Genomic DNA, 21,673 nt, shown 5'->3' on the forward strand with positions numbered 1-21,673 from the left:
TGTAATTGTAGTGTCCAAATGAATAAGATAGAACTTGTAATATTGCACAATAAGAAAAAGATCACAATAGAAAAATGCTAGAAGAACCAATTGCATGCTTGGAAATGTCAGCCTCAGTATGAAATATCACTTTGTTTGACCAGCTTTATGGATATTTTCATAGTTTCCCCCTCATGACTTCCACATGAAAAGATGATTCAAAGATAACTGGAAGGGCAGCAGTCGTCTGTGCTGATGCCATCTTTACTAAGGAGACCTTATTAATTTGATGTTGCTCTTTCCAGACACTGATCTTGGGAATAACAGCAAATTAAAGAAGACTGAACCACTCAATCTCCAGCTCTGTTTTTTAATTTGAGCTGGATGAAACTCGGGATTCTCATTCACAAAAGAAATGGCGAAAGCCTTTTACTACACTGTATTTATGGCCTTTGGCACTTGGTGTGATTCTGCTTAGGCAAACACCCGTTGTGGTTAAAGTTGAGGCAAATCTGGAATTCCAAACATTTGAATGACCTTTGCGCGCACACAGGCTCAAATGAAGTGTTTGTTTATGCTAACTCCCGATATCAGTATTTGCTTGATCACATTGCTAATGCCAGAATTTTCACAAATCAATGCTATAACTTTACTTGGTACTGCTTTCATAATTACTTTTTTCAGTTGCATTTTATGTTTATCTATCTTTTCATGAAAGAAAGATGTAAGTGTTCAATTGCTGACAGATTTCCAGAAAATTTAACTCCTCTGGCCTCTGAAATAATATGACCCTTGGTAAACATTTAACCGCTAGTTTATCTATTAGCAGCCATAGAAGCCACCTTCTATAAACGCATTGATTCAATAACCTGATGACTGACAAGAATAGAAAACAGATTCCCATTTTAACCCCATGCTTTTTTGGGTTCCTTCTCCCCACAGTTCTTTCAGCAGCAGACGCACTATATATGTTAAAAATGCTGCTATTCTGAACCAGCCTGAATGAAGATGGTTTTGGGTGAGCAGCAGGCCAGCTTGATTCAGATGCGGCCATGTTGTTGACAGCACTGTTGATTCTGTTTATTCTAACCTCATATCGCGAGTGCCACTAATAGCAGCTCTGCTCTTGGGCAGCATCTATATCCAGGCATGCCTGCCAGAGTAAAGCCATTAATCAGCTAGTCAGCTGTCTGTACTCTGATTATATGTGAGGTAATGGAGTTATGCTGCAGTTGTCTCACCACAGTAACTGCTGCTGCTCACAGAGCTCAGAAGCACCAGAACATCACTTAAAGGTCCTGTGAAATGGTATCATTACTTCCACAAAGTGATGTATTTTGAGACAGGGCAGTTTAATCTGATTTTAACAGCACAGAACTGGAATTGGTAAACACTGTATGGTGGCATTTTTAACTGGATTTTTTTTTTTTTTTTTTTTTTTTTTTTTTTTAAATAGTGGCTAGTGCATTTCTAGATTTAAGTAGTTTTGGATTATTCATGATCCAAGCTGGAACAGAAATATGATAAGAAGTAGCCCTCAAAATTCAGTTGTATATGTTGTAATCCTTATAAAGTAGTGCATTTTACATTCATCCATGATAAAACAAAGGAACTAAACTATGTGAAGTGGACACAGGATTATTTCTCTTCTACTTTCGGTGACAATTAGATAGGGGGGAAAAAAAACCTAATTTTAGTTAATCAAGTTTAATGTTTGTGCACGTAATATTAACCCTGTTAATCATTACTTTTGGTTCAGAGAGGACCATTATAGTTAAAGATTTTTATTTACCTCCTTATATTTGTCATTATGTCTCTAATGTGGGCCCTCTCTGACTTTTTCTGCATGCACAATAAATCAGAAGCAGCAATATCCAGACAGTGGTGTTGTTTAGTTGGTCAGTGACAACAAATTGTTTTGGTCTGATGCAGCATAGGAGGAGGAGAAGCTGGGCAGAGGTGGGTTTCAACATGGATTGCGGTTTAGCAGCAAATATGATGCAGCTGCACCACTGCAGCTGATACTATGTGACATTTTCCAGTGTCACATAGTATCAGTGTTACGTCCCCCCGAAGGGGTCTAGGCATGCGAGTGAGGGGACCAGTAACAAATGAGTCCAGAACAGAATGAAAGGAGAACAGACAGGTGTTTTTAGTAAATAAAATAGTCTTTATTATAAATAATCTTAACATAAAGAGCCGGCAATGCCGTTTTACCAATAACACTTGGAAAAAGGAAAAAAGGTTGCAACAACAAAGAACACAACAACCAAACAAACTCCACACCACGAGAAGGCACTTCCAGGGGCCCACAAGCTCACCCTGTCACTAGCAGCAGCTAGCTTTACTACTGCCAAGGCCCACAAGCCCACACTACTCACGTGAAGCTACACTAAACACTGCTTCCACACTATAGGCAGGACATTCACACACCTAGCACTCAAAGCGGAGACACCAGAGAAAGCCACCCTCCCACATCCAGCCCATCCCCAGCTTATATAACCTCAGAGAGGTGATTGCTGACTGGGCCCAGGTGGTAAATGAGGCCAATGAGTAGCAGCTGTGTCCTGGGGAGAGAGAAGAGCAAAAGAGAGGCAGAAGGGTGGAGCAAGAGAGGAGGAGGCGGAGAAAAACACCACGCCCACACAAGGGCAGTTTCAGGATGCCCAGCTAGGGCCGTAACACCCCCTCCCATAAATACAAACCAGTGGTTTGTCCCAGAATGTCCTACCCAACTTTTAAACATATCACTTACCATGCACCATAATAACGGTTAGGCATAGCCTGCCAAAACTGCCAAGACCTTTTCGATGGGTCGAAAACACTGAATGGGGTTGGCTCAAGTCCCTCAAAATAGTGTCCAAAGTGACAGCCAGGTGTTTTTTGAGCCATCACATATGGAGAGCCCAGCGAATAGCTAGAAGGCCATTCCGAAACACTTTTCAGACGCTTCTTCGCTAGGTCATGGTGACAGGTATGCTGGTTAGCCAGAGGTGCAGGTTTGAATGGTTGTGTCACACACAATCTATCACACTGCAGGTCGTCTGGACCTGAAAGACGGTCAACAGGTGGTGGATTACAATTAGTCGATCTCTGACCGTGACCAAATGACACCACCGAGCAATTCTCAACCTCCCTGGCTCTGGCAAGCTCTGCTTCTAAACGCTTAAGCTCCAACTACTTCCTTAACTGGAACTCCCTCTCACGATCCTCCTTTTCCAACTGGAGACGAGCCAGGCGTACACGGAGCCTAGCATCCTGCTTCGAGCCTACTGATGACTCTATGGAGAGTGGTTCGAAGTGAGGCAGTGTCATCGGCTTGTCCTCAGGCAGCCCCTGAGCAACAGGCGTAGACACTGATGGAGCTACACCTTGAGCTGGCACCTGCGGAACAGGCTGAGACGTTACACCATGCTCAGGTGGACTGGCAGACACTGGAAAGGCCACTATCCCCTTCTCCACCAAGCCAGACACAAGAGCAGCTTTCAGCTCAGCCTTACGCAGAGCTGTGGAGACACAAATGCCATAAAATGATGCCACCTCATGCAAATCCCTCTTCCTATAGGTGTCCAGCTGGAAAAGCGAAGGGTTTGCCAGAAACACAGCAATATCAAAGGTAGCCATTAAAAACCAAAGGGCAGTTTCAGGATGCCCAGCTAGGGCCGTAACAATCAGCTTGATGGCATTTTGAAGTCGAGTTCAGGTTATCTACTGGGATTGTCTGTGTGAATTAATAAATCATCCATTTCCTTGACTCTAAATCATTTTAACTTGTATGTTTAAAAAAAAAAAAAATTGGGACCCACAGTTATCTGGTCAGGAGTTATCACCTTATTACCACCCTGGGAGGTCCGAGTGCAGATGAATGCAGCTAATGGCGCTCTGTCAGGTGTAGTTGGATCAGATATTGGTGACTGAGCCGATACATGAAGTGCTGTTTACTTTGCCGTGTGACAGCAGCACCTAGCTGCACAGACACAGATAACACAGATACGTTGTTCTCACTGTATTTACATGGGGGCCTGATTTCATTTATTTCTCTAGTAAATGCCAAATATTCAGTAAATTTCTGTATTTGGATATATTTCTTATATTCTATAAACAGAGAAAAGCTTTTTAAGTCGACCACTCCCTCACAAAGAGGGATTTGCTACTCTCGGCAGATAATGACGGTCATGTTTTCAGATCACAACCCGAAAAAGCTCGAGCAGGTTCGAGAAAACAAATATCCAACACAATTAGATCTGACTTTAAACTGTGTTTAACCTGCCAGATTAATTGTACAAAGGCTGTATGATCTGTGACTGTTAAGTTGAGCTAACTGGTAATTTAATTTCCTGTGTCCTGGCTCCTGCATGCTGTATTCATTCAACTGTTTGGCCTAAATCAGAGTATTTCCAGTAGTGAGACTGTGACTAAACCAGACCTTACGTCAAAGTCCCGATATCATCACCTTGTGATATTGGTTAGTTTGTATGTGTGTAAAGGCATCTTTACTTACCATTTCATCATACACCACCAGAAACAGACAGCCAAAAGACTTTTTAATGATCTTGAAACATAGCAGGACATGTTAGAGGCAACTATTAATGATTCTTCTATAGGAACATTGTTAGTACTTCTTGCTTTAGTGTGTTGAACAGAGACTGTCTTTCTGTGATCTCAAGCCATACTAAACAGTTTTAAAGATGGAGTGAAAACATCATCATTCAAAAAGGAGCATACTGTAATGCAATAAGAGTATGATAACTTGTTTTTATCATTTGAAGCCAAAGTTGTAATTTAGAATAAAATCCAGTGGAACAGATATGTGCTATTGTGGAACATAAACCAGGGTTGGACATGTGATTGCTGTCATTACTTATTTAGCATTAGGGTTTGTTTGCTTTTGTTTTTTTGTTTTGTTTTTTTTAATATGTCTTATAGGCTAAATAGACACATAAAAAATGCTATGTAAAAACTACATATGTATGTATGTGTAAATGTATATGAAATAACGTAATCCAAAGGCCTCCAGGCAGGGGGGAAAAGTGCAGACATTTGGGCCAAGTATATAAAATATATGTATTTAACTCGTTTTCTGCTCTCTGGCTCAACCAGCCTTTAAAAAAAGCCCAAACCTAACTTTAACTTTCTGCTGGTGTGTCCAAACACCCACTGTCATTCAGCCCTGCAGACAGCAGCAGTTGTTGAGACAAACAGATGTGCTTATCACTGTCCTCCGTCCCAAAGGAGAGCTGACCGGTGTGGATGTTGTTTAAAGAGAAGCACCTTCTGGCTGTGGGGCAAGGTTGAGAGGGTCTGGGCCTTGAAAAGACCCCCAGGCAGCCAGGTCTTCATAAATCTTTATTCTGACAGCAAGTTCCTGGCCTAGTGCAGGTTGCAGGGCCAACAGAGGAATCCAGACCCCTGCTTGGTTTGCTGGTTCTGTCTGTACGGTTTGGTCAGGATGTGGGAGTCTCACTCACGCAAGCAGAACAGAGCAAGTGAAAGGCCTCATGGGAGGTAAAGATAACATCAACGGTGATCTATAGGCCTCTTTGCTCATACTGTCTGCTCTGTGCGCGTTGAGAGGGAAAGAACTGTAGAATAAGACCAAGAAAAACTGGTCTGATTGAACCTACACATCACAAAGAGATAATATCCACAGTGCCTGTATGTACAGCTTTAACCAAAGTGTGGAAAAGAAGTGTGTGTTATGATCACTGAGAGGGTCGCTGAGCTCAGCAGAGGCCAGAGTCAGGCTGTCTGCTGCCCTCGTGTGCTCTGCTTGCTGCACGGACAGACTTCCCTCTGTCAACAGTTTTGACAGAAGAGGTGATTTCAGCTGCAGACAAAGCTGAGGACAAACTTCCACTGAGTGGAGGGATGAAGTGTGAATGTGAAAAATGAATATGAGGATCGATTAGTAAAACGTTTGTTTGTTTTTTTTACTTTTGAATTTTAACCAAACCTGCGTTTTTACGTAGGGTTTTCTCATTTCCTGTTAAATTTTTCAGTATTACTACATTGCTTGTTCTTGAGTGGTAAGACATTACTTCAGCAGTTATTGTTTTTATTTGATTTGCTGGATATAGTCTTTTTATGTAACATTTAAAATGAAAAATAAAACCAAAGGCAGGAGTCTTTTTTTTTTTTTTTTTTCTTTTAACTGTCTCTCCTTGTCACGTGAATGGGGTCTGATTGCCTGAAACATACACATGCAAAGCAGTAATTGAAATTTCTTTTTAAACTTGGACAATTATAAATGTCATTTGAACTCTCATTATATACAAAAAAACTATAAATGGGTTCAACTGTAAATGTTTTTGTCTTAGAAATTCATAACCCTGCTAGCTGAATAAAATGTAACTAAATATATCTGAACTCTGTATTTAATTGGCAGTTTTACAAAGGAAACATATCAAATGCTGAAACCGAAATTTAATTTTTTATAATGTACTCAGTTTTAATTTGATGCCACCAAGACATTTTAATGAAGCTGGGAAAGGTGCATGCTAAACAGTGTTTCACCACTTTTTAAACAGTTCAGTAAACCTCTGGGAACTGAAGAGGTGGATTCTGATGTTGGGTCTGAAACAGAAAGCAATAAAAGGGAGGACAAAGAACTGGTGCTTTGGATTTCAGCACACTGAAATAATGGACGTGGAAATATGATCAATTAAAGCACAACGTTGATATAACAAAATTAAACAGAAAATCAATTTTATTTCTCCTGTCACTTTCTTTGCATAGTTTTTACACCCTGTTTGTGAGAGCTGCAAGTGGGCCTGACCAGGGTTAGTGTGTTTACTTTAGAGTGTGTGACTGAACTGTGTGGACAGCATGAAGTATGGCAGAGATGGAGGAGAGTTGGCTGACCATCCCACTGAGCCCTGCGTTGCTGTTTGGGTTGGCACCCTATCCAAGAGTCCTCCAATCCAAACACTGGAGAGCTGTTCACAGCCCATTAGTCCTGTGATTGACAGGGCAGCCCACCACTCAGAGGGCTGCACATGATGGCTGAAGGATGTTGCTTATTACTGCCAAGTGTTTGTCTCTGAGGGTGATGATTTAGACATCTGATTGATGTAACTGTAAAAGCATTTTATAGGGTTTGAGTGGTTAAAAGAGTGTCAGTTTGGATCTACTCCTATGGTGATTATTTTTCTTTTATTTAGTCATATTTTCTTCTTATAGAAGCATTATTCAAGGTATAAATTGGCACTTGTAGGGGCTTGGTGGTGGCCTTGACTAGAGCTAAATTTATGGATCTCAATTGGACTTTGGCTCTTGTGTTTACATGACTCTGGTTATATAAACACTGCTCCTGACATGGTTTGGATGGATGTAAACAGGCCGTGTCAAAGTCTAACCCAGTCACATTACATGACTGATTATGATTTCATTATTATTGACCTTGATTACGCGCCAGATAATGATTCTAAAGAAAGTTATAACGTAGACGTCCTGCAATATCTCTTCAGTTGATCCCATGTACTGGGGCAGTAAGTTTCTGCTGCTGCAGTGTGTAAAATGTTGCAGAACAAACTGTTCAAAAGTTGAATGAAAAGAAAAACATGAACATTTACAGTAAAGGGATTCTGTGGGTATTTCATCCTGGATGAACCCCCATTTTGTTATAATTGATTCTAGGTTGTAACAAAAAAGTGTGTCCACAATATTGAGCTTTAAGTGATTTATTTACAGGAGGAAAAAGAAATCAGTTGTGTGGTATGGGCTAGGATGAGTGAGTGAGTCTGTTCATTAGCCTAGAAATCTCTCTTTTGTGAGCAGAGAAGAACAACAATAAATCTCCAGGTCACAAATGGTCCCCAGTGACAGCCAGCTGGTTGGGCTTCCTCTGCTCCTGCTCAGGTTCACATGACTATAGAAGACAAACTCTGCCATCACACTTTCTTTCCCAAATAAAATGACACGAGTGAGTGTTATTAAAATTGACTTTATCACACACTGGATTAATGTTTATGACTTTGAGACCCTGACCCAGGTGAAAATTTCACTTCCTCTAATACTTTCCAAGTTTGAGACTTTCATCCTTAGCAATATTTGGTCTTTAGTACCCATTAGTTATTGCACTAATAGGTATAAATATGCCATAGTTGAAACCCTCTTTTTAGCATTTGCTTACCTATTAAACATCACGTTATAAGTGTTGCTATTCTCAGTCTGTTAGCAGGCTTCCATTAGCATGGTAGCAAAGAGCCCAAAATCCGTTACCATTTTTAATCTTAAATCGTGAGTTGTTTAAATTACAAACTTAAGTTAACTAATTAATCAATCTTTTAGAAAAATGTTTCAAAGTTCAAAAATGCCTTTATTACCAGTGAGTCTTTTGGGTTTTTTTTTTTGTTTGTTTTGTTTTGTTTGTTTTTTGGGGGGTACCACATCAGGTGAGTAGTAACAAAGGAATAAAGTCTTGCTTTGCATTATTCAGATAACTATTTAACCATGGAGTTATTAAACCTGAACACTGATTTAGTTTTAACGCATATGAACCATGTGCTGTGGCCATACTTATGTGGTAGCAGTGTCTTAGAAAAGAGAAGAGGGCTTCAGGAGAAATGCCCCCACCCCCTCTCCAGTTATTGCAAGGTTTGCTTTATCTTTTAGTTTCTTTAGCTTTTCTGCTAACGTCCCCTTTTAAATATCTGTTAATTTGGGTTCAAGACAGAGAGCCCCTTTTTGATTTTTATGATTTGGCTTAAAACCCTTAATAAAGCTTAGTTGGGGTTGAACCATTTGACCCTAAACCATCTCTTAGTTGTGCTGCTATAGGTTCAGCCTACTCAGACTTCCAATGTACTGAACACTCATAAGCACACATAAGTGAAACTACTATTGCATACCACAATCGTAACTTTAAAAAAAAAATGCTACATTTTTATTACCCATCTATTTCACACCCGTGACAGTTGATTGTTTCGCCCTGAAACTGGTTCTGCTGGAGTGGGGGTGGGGGATACTACCACCCTATTTATACCAAGTGCCTTCACATAGGGGATTATCTGGTTGTTGAGGTTGTTTTTGCTCTAATATTGTACGTTCTGACAATAAATAAAATTGAACTAAATAAGATTACAACTGCTTTTGGTGCCTGCAGTTACACTGATATGCGCTAGGGGTTAAACAGTTGAGCAAAGCAGTGGCACGTTTAGGTTTCCCAAGTTTACTGGGGAACTGACAGTCACAAACATGTATCTCCTGTGGGTGTGGTAAAAAAGTGTCATAAATGTCCATCACCTGATTAGTATGCACTCATCCTTGTTGTTCCTGAGAAATCCTGAGTTAAGGCTCACTGGAGGACAGATGGAAGGGCCGTCCTCAGCATTTCTGTGCTCTTGCTGGGAACGTGGGCTCTGTGGCACTGGTTCTCACCATTAACGGGGCTTCCCTCCTGAATAGACCCTGCCAAACTATGCAGTGTCCCGCCGAGTCCAGAGATGAGGACATGGGCTTGCAGTGAAGCTTAGCTGTTCCAACTTCCTATCAATGACAACAAACATCAATCTTAGCCGCCCTTAGTCTTGAACCCCGCCAAGCATGACTCCAGTTAGAAGAAAAAAAGCAAGAGCTTCAGGCTGCTGGAATTGAACAAAGGCTGGATTATCCTCTGAATATGTCTCTTAGCAGGACAGTTCATCTTTGAATACCCTATGGTTCAGAGCGGAAGAAATATCATAATTTTTGTGCTTGACTGTTGTAGTTCAGTCACTCTCCTTTCCTCTTCCTCTCCTCCCACACTTCTCTCTTCTGCCTCATCAGCAGATTTCAGTGGCACTTAGGTTTAATAAAGTTTGAAACAAAATCCAACCCTGTTGCTTCCATTTTGAGTCGATCCAAAATATGGCGTTTAACACGATACATGACACTTCCAAAAACAGTCTGTGACATTTATTCTCACACCTGCTGAAGTCCAGCAATAACCCTGTTAAATACGAGTGGTGTGGACTTTTGCTCAGGAGCGGTAGTTTTCACTTGAGGTTTTCTGAAACTGAATTCTGCCTCACTGTCACTGATTAGAAATGTGTTAGAACAGATCACCATGCTCCTCCACTCTCTTACCACTCACCTTGACAAAGTTCCCTTGACAACAAGGTTCCTGGTCTGAATATTCTGTTCTGTGTGAAGGTTGCATTGTAGCCACACTAGGGGCATGCTCAGGTTAATTGCTGCTCTAATTTAGCCATCTGTGTCAGCTGTGACAGGCTTCAGGCTGTGAAAGTCTTAGATGAAGATTGACTAATCAAATGTAGTCAATGTAGAAGTCCTAGGAATTCCAAAGAGTTGGTGAACCTAGACAGAAAAGATATGAGCATTTCTCAAGTGTCAAATTTCGTGATGAGAAAACATTTGGATTAATTAAAAAAAAAAAAAAAACAATATAAAGTGTCATTTGAGCCAATTCTAAGCTGAGATTTTTTTTTTAAAATTTTCAACCACCCTAATGTGACCACATTCACACATCCTAATGCCTAATTTAACTCAAATGTAATCGCATTACACAACAAGCCTGCCACATGAAACTCAAACCTAATTTAATCGCTGGGGCTTTTACTATAAGGAATATATTACCATATATAGTCTGCATATAGGGTTATGTGGTTCTGAAGTATTTGAAGGTTACTATTCTCCTTGTACAGCAGCAGAAGCCAAAGTAGCCAGGAGGTGCCAAAAAGCACAGACCAGACGGGGTGGTCCGGAAACGGTCTGGAGATCCAGTGAAACTTAACAAGCATGTTCCCTTTGGATGTTAAAATGAAGTGTAACACAGATATTAATGTAGCAAGTATCACAACACAGCAGAGGAATGTAAACTGGAGCACTGGGACATCAAGCTGGACGCTAACCAGCTGCAGCCAAATACCCCCATAGTCATAATAGCCTGAAATCCCTACCCCCTTATGACCAGCTAGGCTCAGGTCTCAGGTTTTCTTCACAGCTGGCCAGAAGCAAGGTTAAAATGGCTCCTCCTGGGGATAAAAGTGTATAGTTGCTTATTTGGGGATTGAGCAGGGTTTGATTGGCATAAATCATTTGTTGTACTGAGAGGCTTTAAGGCTAGTGCATGAATTGTATATAGAGGCCTACATGGCTGCTGTCTAATCTTTAACAATGTGTGTGTGTGTATGATTGCTCTTCAGAGGTTGCTGTCCTTTGGGCTGCTCACCAGGTTCATCACAGTTCAGAGTACTACAACCTTACCACTGCCCTCAGACAATCTGTCACCCAGCCGTTTACCTCATGGGTAAGACAATATTCATTCTTTTAAAGGATGTTTCAAGTGATAGCCTTTGTTTTAAACACACAGATTTTTTTTTTCTAATAGAACAACATGATTGCATTCAAATATAAGTTACAGTATTAGACAGTTGTAATTCGAAAAACGAGATTCGGCTAACTACAGTAACTAGCTATCTCCAAAGAGTCTCTCATTCCACAGTCAAACTCCAAGTCCACTGTAGCGGACTGCATCTTTTACTGCTTGTGGTGTAGAAACCTGCTCTGAGCTGGAAGGCCACTCTAAACAGAACCTGTGCCAGGTGCAGACCTGCACAGCTGGACAGTAGAACATGGACTACCGCCTGTGCCAGCAGTAGTTTTAGGTTGATGAGATGAAGACTTCACTGGAGAGTCAGTTGATTTCATTGTGACATACGTTTTTAATTTAAGCCTGGGTGCATCAAGTGTCATTGCTAACAACAAGAATACAGTGTAGTTTCATGGGAAACATTGGATGATGAACGACTGAAATGCTCTAACGAATATTGTCTGCATATCCACAACTTAATGGGTTTTTTTTTTAATTTCTCTGTGCCCTGGAGCTGCCTCAATGTCCAAAAACAATGAAAAACAAATCTAGTCACACTTTGGTACTAGATAACGTGATTCTTCTGATCACAGTGGACTTGGAGTTTGACTCATTTACTCAAGTGCAGTCCAACTGCTCTAAAGACTCTTGACCACCAAATCTGCCCGAAATATGTCCCCAACAAATGGACTCCCAACTTCTGTTTGAGTAATGTTTACTAAAAGCCACAGAAACCAGCTATTTTAAAGTAGTCTTTTCTAAGATTGTATACTGTATTTGTAACCTTTTTTGATTTTGACTGCAGAATAAATGACGTTGTTGTTGTTATTTTTGTTTGGTTTTTAACTTCTAATATAAAGCACTTTGAGGCAACTGACTATTGGGATTTGGTGCTACATTTAAAAATTAAAATAAATAACAACAGATGGAATAGAAATATTAATTTAAAGTGTTACACTTAAATCTTTGAAAGTTTCAAGGCTCAAATCTCTGACTGTGGAGAGAGTTTTATTCACTTTTGAATAATAAACACTAAAACCTACAGGACATTGTTACCTGGATTGTTTTACTTTTGTTTAACTTAGTCAGTCAGGAAAATAATAAAAGCATCATTGAGCATCATTTAGCAAAAACAGGCTTGTAGTTCCACCTTATTGGAGCAATAAACCTGTGTTATTGGGACCCTGTCACATTGTACTATGGTTCCATAAGATTTCTGTTGAAATCTTTCTTTCTTCAGGTTTTCTATTTGCCGATGGCTCTGGCTGTACCTCCATCCATATTCGCTGTTCACATACAATTAAACCTGCTCTACCAGTTCTGGATCCATACTGAGGTAAATGCCAAACAGGCTCATTCAACAGTGTATGTGTTTTTTTTTTTTCTGTGAAAAATGCCAAAACAAGGGCCTGATTTTAATACTAACCCATGGTAGTTGTCCATATTGTTTGCTTACGTTTTCACTAGGTGTGTATTTATGAGAGATTTGGTATCAGTACATTATAAAGATGACACTATTACTGTTTAAAGGTTTGGATTATTAAAAACGGCTATCACTATCCTAACGACTCACTTGTTATGTTTTTATGTATATATTTTTTTTCCCTTAAACTGAATCTAAATCATTACTGACTCTGGATGTATGTCATCATCAAAGTGCGTTCCCTGCCTGGTTGAGTGGTTGCTTGTAGGTTAATAGTAATTTTTCATGGAAGATCTAGAGTTGTCTGCAAACACCTGCTACCTACTTTCTGAGGAGTAGTGAAACTTAAAAAAGTGAAACATTCCCAAAAAGGAGAACGTTTGCCTTCAGAGTTAAAGTTGCAATATTTTTAAATCGTTTTGTTTGCAGCTTGTAAGAACAGCTGTTACTTTGAAGCTAAATATTTTAGTACATATGTAAGAATTCCTTTTCTAACAATAACGAAATTTCAACGAGGTACAATTAAGTGCTGAAATGAAACATTTTTGCAGGTTATATTTGGTTCTATAACAGACTCTAAATGCCTTCAGACATTTTTGAGCAGTCATTTAGAAGCATTATCTAAATAGACATTAATTGGTCACCTGGCTATAGAAATTGCATGTTGAAAACTGGCAGACAATCACCTTACCGTTGGGGAATTCTTGTGCAGATTTCAATTCAGGGTAGTTTTTCGTCAGTTTATATCCAAAATATCAAAGTTCTGTTTATCTATGGTGACATAATGTCTGGAAAAATGCTTATTTGTCAATTATTCAATGGCATAATTCAGTAACATGGCTGCAACTTCATTGTTTAGTCAAAGAGGTATTGCATCTATGATGCAATTATAAAATATTTTCAGGCAGCATGTAGCACTACCTGATTAGTATTACCTGAATTAATGTGATTGTTGTTTAAAGAATCAATAGGAACAAAAAGTCTGTAAAGTTGTCTGTCTCTCTGTGCCGGTGCTAATCTGTCTGTTAAGCCAGACTTTTGTGGACTCCATGTTGCAGTGGAGCCTGTATTCAATAAAAAATAATGAGATTTTATGAAATATTCCAAACAGAAGCATGACCATTCTGTCTGCCTTTTAAAGTGACTGAGAGTATCACTTTTACAATCCCCACAATCGTTAGAGGGAATGAATGGATTTGGAACGCCCTCGATCTTTTAGTGCACTATTAGTGAGAACAGTCGTAATAGTCACAATTTTCTGAGCGATGTAATTTATGCCTCCTCTAGAGGGTGGTTTTTTTTTTTTTTTTTTTTTTTGATGTCATATAATTTACTGGCTCACTATTCGCTGCAGCTTCAGAGCTGGAGTGAAGTGGTGGAGACCCCTTTCATTCAAGATAAAACTCTCACGCTCGGCTGCCAGGCGCAGCCATTATGTGGAAATAATGAATCGCAGAGAAATTCTGTCCAACCGTGCACATTTCTCCGTCTGTCATACTGATGTGATCCATCGAAATATGACTTGCAACCAAAAGAGAAACATGAACTGTGTGAAATATGCTCAGTGTGACCTCTTTAATCTATAATGACTCACGGATGAATCAGTTTGGTACCTTCCAACAAAAAATGGATAATTTGCACAAAATGTATTCCTGATGGTTTAAACCTTATGGGTGTTGGACTAGACCGTGTGTGTGTGTGTGTGTGTGTGTGTGTGTGTGTGTGTGTGTGTGTGTGTGTAACAATGGCTTTAACCATTGTCAGGAGTTTTCTGCTATTGCCACAAAGTCTTTTTTTCCAACACTGAAGTTGTTGTGCTAACATCGCCATAAATAATATTATTTATTGGAGAAATTAACTCTTTTGAGCATGTTAATCAGGGCAACAAATGTAATTATGGATGTTATGAATATTTGAAAGTGATTCTGACAGCTATAGTAAGGCTTCCAACAGCAGTTTGCTGGAATATTTAATTTTTTTTGGTACTAGTTTGGATTTAAAGATTTGCCCAAATTATTTCCATTGGCCAGTCTTGGTAGCTGGGTATCGGCCCCCCAGGACCTCTGCTCCTGGCCACCACCCGGCTCACAATGCACCTGACCACTATGGTACCTCCGGCGGGGTCTCTCCCTTAGAGATAGGTTGAGAAGTTCGGCCATTCGGGAGGGGCTCAGAGTAGAGTCGCTGCTCCTCCACATTGAAAGGAGCCAGTTGAGGTGGTTCGGGCATCTGACAAGGATGCCTCCTGGGCGCCTTCTGGGTGAAAAATTCATTGTGATCATTGACAGTTTTCTTTGTGGTAGCTACATGAATACTTCTGTGCTGCCACCATCAGACCAGTTATACCAGATGCCTTCACTTACAGTACTGTAGCATTCCTGCTCTCCAGAAGATGAAACTTCGTGAGTTTACCCACTGCAGCGAAAGGGTTTTCTGTCCACTTCATTCCAAACAGGATTGTTATTACATGTAAAGTAATATATATTTGGTGCTATGGCTCTGTTTTGGGACCTCCCCGCCCTTCAACATACACACAGATGTTAATGACAGCAGACTTTACATTGAGATGTCTGAATGGGACCAGATGGAAGAAGAGTGATTATTCTAGTGTTTCGACAAACAGGCAGTTGGACTAGTGGTAATAACAGCAACAACTATTTCATTCTGGTTTCTCTGGGAGATGGAAAATAATAAGTTAGGGTTATTGTCTGAATTTGTCTTTACTGGAGGATAAAAGAAACAAAAAGAAATTAAACACTTCAGTGCTGTCACTGGGAAACCAAGTAAAGACGGTTTATTTGTATTTAAATTTGTATAAGGAAAATGTAAGTGGTTATTACTTTAAAGTTGATTTTATGTCTTTCTTTCAGTTAATCAGAGACCTTGGACCTCTGGAGTGGATCTTGAACACTCCAAAACACCACAGAGTTCATCATGGTAAGAGGACGGTAATTTTATCGAACCTTATGCTGTTTACATCAAACATTGCATAAGGACTGAAAGATTGAATGATTAGACATGTTGGAGATGTTTTATGGATCAGAGTTAATTCTGAAAATGTTTATATATCACTGAGATAACAGACATTTTTTTAAAATGTGAATAAGTAATACAGCAACCTCACGAATGTAAACTCAACAGGGCGGAACCTTTATTGCATTGACAAGAACTATGGTGGTATTCTGATTATTTGGGACAGATTATTTGGTAAGTCATTTGTATTTGCTTCTGATTGTTTTTCTTTTGGATGCAAGTGAATGTACTTTATTTATGACAGTGTGACTTTTAGTCTGTGATGGCATTTGTAGAGTGTGACAACTGGATCACCACTGAGTTGTATCAATATTTGTATCTGTTCCAAAATAATAAAATTCCTACAATGGGATTAATTCTTAATGCCACCAGTGCTGCCCCCACATCTGTTTTGTGCAAAAGGCAAATGGTTCTTCTTGCACTGATTATACCATTTATAGCTGCTGTTGACATGCATTATTTTTAGCCACACAGACTTCAAATACACAAAATTGCATAGCAACCCTTGCACGCCAAACTGTATTTCTATAGATTTTTTCTAAAATTTGAAATCGGAACTTTCCCTTCAAAGATTCAAAACATTCAGGTGAAATACTTTAGTTATGATCAAATTTCTGTATGATGGACTTTCTGTACCATGAAAGTCTTCCAGGTGTTGTTAGTTTCTTGTGTCTGTGATGGTCTTGATTACTTGAGTTCAGAACAACTGAAATTCTTTTGGTTTATGAAGACACTTTACCTCTCATCTGATTTTCTTTAGTTTCAAAAACTATTGGAGACCCATATTGAGGTTGTCCCTTTGGAGGTGGTCCTGAGAGTGATTGTGAGTCTACACGAGTAAGGCTGTGAACCCAGGCATGGGTCATTATGCTCACAGGAGTAAAGATGTGGAGTCTGAGACATTGCCATGCCACACAGCCATAAAAGTTAAGGTCATCTGGTTCAAAGTTTGAGTGGGGGTTGAAATGCCTGCAAAGGGATGTCAAGACTGTGACTTATAGGTGGGGAACATTTGGTGTCGTATGCTTCAATTTGGGGATGATGGCTCACAGTAGAAATAGATGGCCTCCTCTCAAATTGTTGTCATTGTCCAAAATATGAACATTCAGAGGCACTCCTTTGAGGATACGAAGTGTATCAGTATGTCTGCGGCTGACAGTCCACTAGGAATGAAATACCTGGGACTCCATCAGTTTTTAGAACCAGAGAAACATCACAGATGAGAAGTGAAACCTCTTCATGAACTTGAAAAGAAATCCTGTTCCTTTCAACTCAAATGCTTAAGACTACCATGGCCTACATAACTGAGAACATGCAGACATACAGTGGCTTGCAAAAGTATTCGGCCCCCTTGAACTTTTCCACATTTTGTCTCATTACAGCCACAAACATGAATCAATTTTATTGGAATTCCATGTGAAAGACCAATACAAAGTGGTGTACACGTGAGAAGTGGAATGAAAATCATACATGATTCCAAACATTTTTTACAAATAAATAACTGCAAAGTGGGGTGTGCGTAATTATTCAGCCCCCTTTGGTCTGAGTGCAGTCAGTTGCCCATAGACATTGCCTGATGAGTGCTAATGACTAAATAGAGTGCACCTGTGTGTAATCTAATGTCAGTACAAATACAGCTGCTCTGTGACGGCCTCAGAGGTTGTCTAAGAGAATATTGGGAGCAACAACACCATGAAGTCCAAAGAACACACCAGACAGGTCAGGGATAAAGTTATTGAGAAATTTAAAGCAGGCTTAGGCTACAAAAAGATTTCCCAAGCCTTGAACATCCCACGGAGCACTGTTCAAGCGATCATTCAGAAATGGAAGGAGTATGGCACAACTGTAAACCTACCAAGACAAGGCCGTCCACCTAAACTCACAGGCCGAACAAGGAGAGCGCTGATCAGAAATGCAGCCAAGAGGCCCATGGTGACTCTGGACGAGCTGCAGAGATCTACAGCTCAGGTGGGGGAATCTGTCCATAGGACAACTATTAGTCGTGCACTGCACAAAGTTGACCTTTATGGAAGAGTGGTAAGAAGAAAGCCATTGTTAACAGAAAACCATAAGTCCCGTTTGCAGTTTGCCACAAGCCATGTGGGGGACACAGCAAACATGTGGAAGAAGGTGCTCTGGTCAGATGAGACCAAAATGCAAAACGCTATGTGTGGCGGAAAACTAACACTGCACATCACTCTGAACACACCATCCCCACTGTCAAATATGGTGGTGGCAGCATCATGCTCTGGGGGTGCTTTTCTTCAGCAGGGACAGGGAAGCTGGTCAGAGTTGATGGGAAGATGGATGGAGCCAAATACAGGGCAATCTTGGAAGAAAACCTCTTGGAGTCTGCAAAAGACTTGAGACTGGGGCGGAGGTTCACCTTCCAGCAGGACAACGACCCTCTACATAAAGCCAGGGCAACAATGGAATGGTTTAAAACAAAACATATCCATGTGTTAGAATGGCCCAGTCAAAGTCCAGATCTAAATCCAATCCAGAATCTGTGGCAAGATCTGAAAACTGCTGTTCACAAATGCTGTCCATCTAATCTGACTGAGCTGGAGCTGTTTTGCAAAGAAGAATGGGCAAGGATTTCAGTCTCTAGATGTGCAAAGCTGGTAGAGACATACCCTAAAAGACTGGCAGCTTTAATTGCAGCAAAAGGTGGTTCTACAAAGTATTGACTCAGGGGGCTGAATAATTACGCACACCCCACTTTGCAGTTATTTATTTGTAAAAAATGTTTGGAATCATGTATGATTTTCGTTCCACTTCTCACGTGTAGACCACTTTGTATTGGTCTTTCACGTGGAATTCCAATAGAATTGATTCATGTTTGTGGCTGTAATGTGACAAAATGTGGGAAAGTCCAAGGTGGCCGAATATTTTTGCAAGCCACTGTACCTGTGATGCTTGGGCTTGAAAAATTAAGGTATCACCAAATACTACAGTGATGAAAATAAAACAGTTTGCAGCAAATGTCTGTGCAGGGTATCTGTTTAAATCATGAGAGACCCACTTCTCTGTAGTTTTATAGATGTTGAATAGATGTTGCTGGTATTTTTATAGTACCTTATTGTTTTCAGGGTATATGTTCAAAGAAAAGTCAGTTTATGCAAAGGATAGTGACTCATAGGAACGTTTCTACATTCCCTTGGTAGCATTTTCACTGTTAAACTGGAGGCCGAATTAACCTTTGTTAACCACTGTCTGTCACTAACCCTCTCAGAGTTTTAGCATCTTTTAGTTCATCTTCATTTTACACTTCAGTTTTATTGTCTTGGTCAAGTGAACAACAGATAAAATCAATGAAAAGCTGGTGAACGTGGAGCATTTAGCAGCTGGGTGGAGGGACAAATAGCTTAAAGATGAAGAAAATGCTAATAACAAGAGAAACGTGATTCATTTCATGTTTGTCTTTCTGGTGACACGTTTTCTTTGCTGGATACTTAAACATCTTAAACTTTTAAACCTTAATGTATTACCTCAAGTTTTAGGAATAAATAACAGGAATAGAAGTTTGAGGCATTTATTCACATCACTTTGTTTTGCACACCACTATTTATACCATCCCCAGGTACCTTTGCTCAAGAAGCCGACAAAGTCGTGTACGGCCTGGTTTTCCCCATCAAAAGATTTGAAATCCTCTATGTGCAGGTTAGTCTCATCTTTCATCATTGATGTGGCTACCACAAGTTGGCCATCGGTCAAGCAGCTCACCTCCATCTGGGTATAAACACCTTTGGTAGATGAGGTGTGAGCTCATGTTTCCCTCACTGGCCGAGTGGCCATTTTGTAACCATAACATTATGACTCTACTCTAAACAAACTGCCCAGTTGAGGTGAAAGAGCCCAATAAAATGTAATGCCAGGTGGATGTTATGATTATTTTTGCTGCCATCACTGTTGGCAGAGCACTGCATGAGCAATGTTCTGCCCAAAGAAAATAGAAACATTCATTCTAGGATTATTGCTATTCCTTTTTTAGCATTCATCAGTTAAATGTAGTGTTTGATTATTTATTAATGTCTAATTTGGTTGTATTTTATTCTTTTAGTTGCATTACTACTTGTATTTGTGGAAGAAATCCAAAACCTACAAAGCTATCAGCAACAAACTGTCAACTTTCCTCAACGGTCCAAGTTGGAAACCTGGTAAACGTCGGCTGGGTGACCACAATGACAATCCAAAGGTTTGCATCATTTCTAAGGACAAAATGCCCTCATGCTTCATTACCCATCATTTTGACAGACACAACACACAGGCCTAAATGACTCAGAGCATTCCTTATTGAAGGACTCGTATATTCTGCCAGTTTTACAAGAAACTGCCACATCAAATAAAAGCTGCAAAGCCTTTGTAGAGGCGACACAATAAGTTTAGTTTCACCGTCTTTAAACACAGTCTGCGTGAATAAAACCACTTGCAGTTTAGCGTAAATGTGCATGTGTGTGCGTGACTTTGTGTGTATGCAGAAAGAAATACAGGCTCCAGCTGAATGCCCCGGTGGTTAGCTTTGAAATAACGCTGATGGTGTCACATATTTAGTTCCCTCATGCTTCAGACTGCAAAAAAAAAAGTCCCCTTTGACTTTACGATTAAATTGGCTCTTTAAACCCAGCAGGGTAATTCTAAACATGGTCAGAGCTGGAACTTAACTGAAATATCTTGAAAGGCTTTATGTAGGCGGCTACTTCTTGATATCTGCTGGTGAAGGAAAGAGGAAAAAGAGGGGAGTGAAAGAGGAAAAAGGGTTCAACGTGTTTCAACTCTGAGAATAAGCAGAGCAGCAGACTGGAATATCTACAGGGTTGGGGATGGGATTTTGAGGGGGAACCCACATGTGATGGTTTGGTTCCTCAAAATCCTGGGAAACCCCCTGAATGAGAAACAGGCATTGCTGATTGGCCAGTTATTTTTCATTCCCATAAAGCCCTCAGGGCTTAATTACTTATTGTCTTGGACAGAAGGGAAAAACAGGTCAAATGACTCAGGGAATTCTTACAGAAGGACTCAGATATTCCTCAGTGTTTAAGGGAAACCGCTGCACCCAATAAATCCTGGATGACTTTGTAAATGGAAAACAACAAGCTAATTTTCACCAGTTCTGAAATTCCACTAGTAGGATACTAAAGTAAGAAAAGGTCTTTTTGAAGAAAGGCACATTGGGTGGGTTTACAAGTTTGTTTGTTTTGTTTTTTTTAATTAAAGTTTAGCATCTTTTCCCATCTTTATCATATCCTTTTGTTTTTTTTTCACCACCTGCATGCAGTGTTTATACATGGCATATTCTCAGAGTTAGCCACTGGGTGCAATTGCATTCTACAAATGGCATTTTCTTTGTTTCTGTTATTACTGGTAGAGAATAATTTTGTCATGCATGACTCAGATGATTTGCTGGAAATGATTCATGCACATATCTGAACATGCTGCAAAATGGTGACATGCATTTAGAGAAGAAAGTGTGGTGGTTGCAGACGGTTTCCTTTAATCCAGTCTGTTAACCTAATATGAGACGACTGGACCGCTTAGCTCATTATTTGTTCAACAGAACAGTGAAAAGAGTCTGTTGTTGTTTATGTTCTGGTGCATGTCATAGTACCCTTAAAGTCGTCTTTTTCTTTGTCCAATGGGAGCTATGCGTATCATTTTAAGGCAAACTAACGTGAGGTGTAGCAAATAATCAAACCTATATACTGACCTAACACCGTACATCTAATGTTATTAAAAATTAACATAGCATTGCTGTCAGTACCTGTGTGTCACTAATTCAACACAGAAATGTTAATGAACATGCCTCAAATGCCCAAGCATGCAGTTGTACAGGGGTACGTTGCTTGGGCATGGGTGACTATAACTTTGTGTACAAAACATGTAAACATAACATCTGAGAAAATTAATTTACTGATTATTAATCTGAA

At 39.9% G+C, this 21,673-nt stretch overlaps 1 protein-coding gene across 1 annotated transcript in view; it reads left to right on the forward strand.

Moving 5' to 3' along the window:
* agmo (alkylglycerol monooxygenase) overlaps positions 1 to 21,673 on the forward strand; it is a 51,087-nt gene that overhangs the window by 9,169 nt on the left and 20,245 nt on the right. The window contains exons 4-9 of the mRNA XM_063487470.1: positions 11,124 to 11,227; positions 12,531 to 12,626; positions 15,584 to 15,650; positions 15,855 to 15,920; positions 19,330 to 19,409; positions 19,810 to 19,944. Coding sequence (XP_063343540.1) covers positions 11,124 to 11,227; positions 12,531 to 12,626; positions 15,584 to 15,650; positions 15,855 to 15,920; positions 19,330 to 19,409; positions 19,810 to 19,944 — 548 coding nt within the window. The remainder of the gene's footprint in view (positions 1 to 11,123; positions 11,228 to 12,530; positions 12,627 to 15,583; positions 15,651 to 15,854; positions 15,921 to 19,329; positions 19,410 to 19,809; positions 19,945 to 21,673) is intronic.

The sequence above is a fragment of the Pelmatolapia mariae genome, linkage group LG10_11, assembly GCF_036321145.2.
Source record: "Pelmatolapia mariae isolate MD_Pm_ZW linkage group LG10_11, Pm_UMD_F_2, whole genome shotgun sequence".
Lineage (NCBI taxonomy): Eukaryota > Metazoa > Chordata > Actinopteri > Cichliformes > Cichlidae > Pelmatolapia > Pelmatolapia mariae.